Raw genomic sequence first — 4,825 nt, 5'->3', positions numbered from 1 at the left:
TGGGAAGGAGCAGAGTTGTCAGCTACTCTCAAAAGCCCTTCTCTTTAGAGAAATTAGGAGGTCTGGTTAGACTGTAGCTCTTTGAGAAGCCTCCTAGGAAATAAACACACGGGCAAGATGAACAATCCCTGGTTCTCAGGGAAGCCTGAGAAATTTATGAAGATCCAATATTGAATAATGAAGGAAATGCATCTTCATCCTAATTTATAGTTGCCATTTATTGAACACTTAAGATGTGCCGGGCATTGTTCTAAGAGCTTTACAAGAAGTACGTTCCACAGACACTATAAGGAGGTATTATTATAATCCCCATTTTAGAAACAGAGAAATTTGCTCAAAGTCATGCATCAATTAAGTGATGGAATGGGATTTTAACCCAGGTCTGCAGAGTCCGTATCTGAGCTTTCAATCATTTTCATTTAAATTCATGTCTCCTGGTTCCTCATCATTAACAGCACTCCGCAGGGTGTGGTGTTTTCCATCCTCACAGGCTTGTCTCCGTCTCCACCCCTTTGCAGCTCTTTGGATGAAACACTCCTTTTTGTAATGTGCCAACCCTAAAGGTCAGTGAAAAGCATGGGAGTCTGTGACTCACCCCTCAACTCTGAATCAAATTGAGAGACGACTGTTTGATTGGAGTGAGGATCAACTTGTCCTAGTTGGGGAATCAGGGGAAATCTGGGGAGATTAAGCCAAGAAAGGAGAGGCCAGCCCTCTGTCCCTGTTGCCAGATGTGTCTGTGTCTATAATCTCATGTTCACCCACCCCAGCTGCGGTTTCTAACTCAGAGTTACATGAACACTACAGGAGGTCACGAACTGTCTGGAGACCTCATTAGCAGCATCATAAGCTCGGCAGACTGCCAACTGCAGAAAGCAGCTGAGGAGGAAAGGAGGAGGGGTGCGGGTCCTGACTCAGGCTGCGTTGTTATTAAATGCCATATTCAGCACCTCTGCCACGGGCTGAGTGTGCCAGTCTCCAAGGGAAGCTGCCGAGCCCAAATGCCCTGGAGGAATTCAGCTCTTGGGCAGCATGCCTCTTCCAGGAACCAGCTCTCTAGGCCTACCCAGGAAGAGAAGTCCCCCTGCTGTTGATTACAACCCCTCCCTGAATAATTATGCCAGAGCCCACTGTCCATGCCAGGTGTCTGCTACCAGAGGGCCAGCCACTGGCCATCTTATCTTTCTTCTCTGTAATCCAGAGGCCCTTGCCATCCCTCCAATAGCAATTCCTGAGTGTCTCTGCTTTGGGAGAAGGGCCACACTGTGCTGGGGCCCAGACTTACCCTGGCGAAGGTCCGGAAGCCCTGGAGGATGGGTCTGTAGCCTGTGCAGCGGCACAAGTTCCCTGTGGTACAAAGAAAACGTTGCAGTGTCAGCACAGGCCCCAGGGCAGGTGAGGGGTTTGTGGCTTTGCTCCCGGGTGTTAGATGCTGTCTTTGCACATTCTGTTTCCTCTGCCTGTAACCCTCCTCTTCCTCCTTGTATTCCTGACTTCAAAATATCTAACATGTCTTCCAGGAAGCCTTCCTAGAATGCCCAGACTGAATCAGGTGTCCCTCCTACATACTCCCATGGTGACCACTCATAGCTTTATCAGGGAGCTTATCAAACTACATCATCTTCCTCCTCAGCATGTGAACTCCTTGAGAATAGGGACTGTGCCTTTCATCCCTGTGTCCCTTGTACCCGGTATGGTGCCTGACATATGATAGGACTCAATATAATGGATTGAATAAGTGATGGATTGAATGATGAATGGAGGAGCATCCTTCTCTACTCAATTCCGAGGAACAGACACCTGGTCCAGACTCCTGGGCCCATTCACAGAAGGAAAACTGGGAAGCCAGTCTCTGCCCAAGGCTCAGAATCATGGCCACCTTCCTCATATGTGGCCTTTGTCCTACAGAGTCCCGTTGCAGTGAAAGCTGAGAGGGAAGGAAGCCATGTCACTAGCTTCTGTGGAGTTCTCCAAACAATCTCCTCTCATGCCAGCCACCCACTGCCACCCGGTCCCAGTGCAGGGGAGGGCAAGAAGACACCTCAGGAAGACAAACACTAAAGCAGGAGACTCCAGGAGGTCTCCAAACCACACAGTGTTCTAAGAGAGGGCCAACCTTCCGGTAGATGTTAGCCACCATGTCAGGGTGGCCTGAGCCTTTCCTACAAAGGTCAGCACCTTGAACTCCTAGCCCACTCCTGGCTTCCACTCTGGCCTGGCTCAACCTCTGCAGAGCCCCCTTTGCCATCCCACCTCCCTGGCTGTGCTTCAAGGTTGGTACCTTGGAAGGCATCCTCGATCTCCTCCATGGTGGGCTCGGGCTGGTTCCGGAGCAGCGTGTACATGCTCATGACGATGCCGGGGGTGCAGAACCCACACTGGGACCCGTGGCTTTTAGCAATTCTCTCCTAAAAGGGGCAGAAGATGTAGACACTTGCATTGGCAAAACCCCTCCCAGGCTCCCTACACGACTGAACTGAAGTCAGCCCATGTTGACAGACAATGTGCAGTAGCAGTCACTTCACAAAGTCAAATCCTGGCGCCACCCCTCACCAACTGTGACCTTGGCCAGGTTACCAAGCCTCTCTGAGCCATAGGTTCCTCGTCTGTATGATAAGGAACATCCTACTATTTACCTCTAGAGCCGTGGTGAGGATTCAATGAGCTAATTCACATGAAACTCCTAACATTATACCTGGCATACAGTAGGTTGTCAACCAATGTCAGTTATTAGTAGGAAAGCCCCTTCAAGGAATAGGAATCATGAGAGCCAGAAGGAGCTTCTCATCCTTCCTTGAGCTGAGGAGGAAGAAAGCCGAGAGATTTGTCCAAGTGGAAGACCTATGTCCTGTTCTCGTAACTATGCTATCCCACAATCCAACCCAACCAGCATTTATTAACAACCAACTGAATACAGTTCATTCCAAACAGAATACCGTTGTATTATTAAGTGAAGGAAACCTTGACTTCCACTAGGGACAAAAGAATTGGGAAACATGTCACGTAGAATTTGCTATATGTGTTGACTGTCACAGAATTTTCATTCAAATCTGCAAGACTTTCATTACAAGGAGATTCCTCACATTCATATTTTTTCTCTCTCTAGGGAGTCTCTCTTGGTACTTATGTAAGCAAAATTGCTAGACAATTGTATCTCCAGTGCCTAGCGTATGTAGTCAGTCATTTCATAAATATTTACTGAGATCTTGTTATTTGCCAGGCATGGCAAAGGCCCTGGGCACAGACTAGTGAAGAGAGATAAGGTCCCGGGTTTCATGAAGCTCATGTCCTAGTAGGGGAGATAGTGACAAAAACAAACAAGAAAACACCAGGTGGAGGTCAGTGCTATGTAGAGCATTAGTACTGGACAGCATGAGCCGGAGTGACGAGTGGCTGCTCTCAGTGGCCACAAATGGCCACTCTGAAAAGGTGACCTTTAAGTTAAATTTAATAACTTGATTAGGATCAGGGAAGAGTGTATTCCAGGCAGAAGGAACAGCAAAGGCAAATGCTCTGAGTACAGCAAGTACACAAGCCTGGTGCAGGAGCTGCTGAAAGGTCAGTGTGGGTGGAACCCACTGGGACAAGAGAAGTCGGCTGGGGGATTAGGCAGCAGCCAGATCATGTGGCTCTTCATAAGCCAGGGGAGGGATCCTGATTTTTATTCTGAGTGTGATGGGAAGCCACTAGGGGAGTTTCAGCAGGACATGATATGATCTAATTTATGATTTTAAAGAATTGCTCTAGCTGTTGGGTGGGACTAGGATTGTAGGGGCAAGAGTAGAAACAGGAGACCAGGACACTATTGTGGTCCAGGCAGGAGGTGTGGTGGCCCCGATCAAGCAGCAATAGAAGAAATGGAGAGAAAAGGAAGGTTTCATTGCAGGGTTTGGAGGTACAGAAGACACTACTGGATGGGTTGGGTGTGGTGTATGAAGGAAAGAATCATAAGTGACTCCTAGATTCTTGTCTTGAGCAATTGGGTGGATGCTTTTGCCACTGACTCAGATGGAGGAAGACTGGGAAAGAAAGAAGTTAGTGGAAAAAGAGGGTTTTGTTAAGTTTAAGATTAGACATCCATATAGTGAGGTCAAGTAAGCAGTTGGAAATAATGAATCTAACCTCTGAGGAGAGGTCAAAGCTGAAGATATAAATGTGAGTGCCGTTCTCAAGTAGATGATACTAAACTCACCTAGGAGGAGTGTGAAGATGGAGAAGGGCAGGGGCCCAGGCCAGAGGGTGCTGCAGCAATTAGGGGCTGAGTAGAGGAAGAGCCAGCACATGCTGTGAACACAGAGATAGGAGGAAAATGAGGAAAGCGTAGTGTCATAGATACCAAGAGAAAAAAATAAATGGACAAGGAGAAGTGGAATCTGACTCTATAGTTTATTTGCAGCCAAAGTAAGTGCATCAGGAATAAGGATCTGTACCATTGGAAAGGGAGGCTTTTAGCCTGATAATATGGATATGATCCCAGTGGTTAAACTGTTCATTCTTTCTTTCATCTATTTGCCTCAATGAAAATAACAAGCCCTAATTCACCTTCTCATATCTCTTGCAGGTTGGGCAAATTTGGTAATTTCCCCTTTTCCTGACTAAGATATGAAGCCCTAGAGATGAAGTAATACCACCCCCACCCTGCGCTGACCTCCCACAACTGATCTAAAATGCTCCTCCCGAGGATGATAATCACCTTGTTCAACTGAAGGCCCTGGTTCATAGATTCACATAAGGTACCCAAGGAAGGTGTGATCTGAACATAACATCTCCTCAAATGGTCTGGGGAGGATTAAGACTTGGGCTAGCCTTGGCACCTTCTGTGACT

The 4,825-nt window shown here is 47.5% G+C and overlaps 1 protein-coding gene across 2 annotated transcripts; it reads right to left on the bottom strand.

Moving 5' to 3' along the window:
* Nucleotides 1-200: 200 nt before the first annotated feature.
* On the bottom strand, nucleotides 201-4,819 carry LOC124234559 (xanthine dehydrogenase/oxidase-like). Of its 2 annotated transcripts, none has more exons than XR_006887351.1 (4): nucleotides 4,193-4,816; nucleotides 2,282-2,408; nucleotides 1,286-1,347; nucleotides 201-655 (listed from the first exon to the last, which is right to left on the bottom strand). XR_006887351.1 is itself a non-coding variant. In XM_046651895.1 (4 exons), exons 2-4 carry the CDS (start codon nucleotides 2,349-2,351, stop codon nucleotides 426-428), a joined length of 264 nt encoding a protein of 87 aa, XP_046507851.1. In that variant the 5' UTR covers nucleotides 2,352-2,408; nucleotides 4,193-4,819; the 3' UTR covers nucleotides 201-425. The 2 variants fall into 2 exon arrangements, 1 of the variants encoding a protein (XP_046507851.1); XM_046651895.1 differs by having other exon boundaries at nucleotides 201-557; nucleotides 4,193-4,819.
* Between the last annotated feature and the right edge of the window lie 6 nt (nucleotides 4,820-4,825).

This window comes from Equus quagga, unplaced genomic scaffold (genome assembly GCF_021613505.1).
Source record: "Equus quagga isolate Etosha38 unplaced genomic scaffold, UCLA_HA_Equagga_1.0 90239_RagTag, whole genome shotgun sequence".
Lineage (NCBI taxonomy): Eukaryota > Metazoa > Chordata > Mammalia > Perissodactyla > Equidae > Equus > Equus quagga.
The sequence above is the reverse complement of the archived record's forward strand: the minus strand, read 5'-3'. Positions and strand labels throughout refer to the sequence as shown.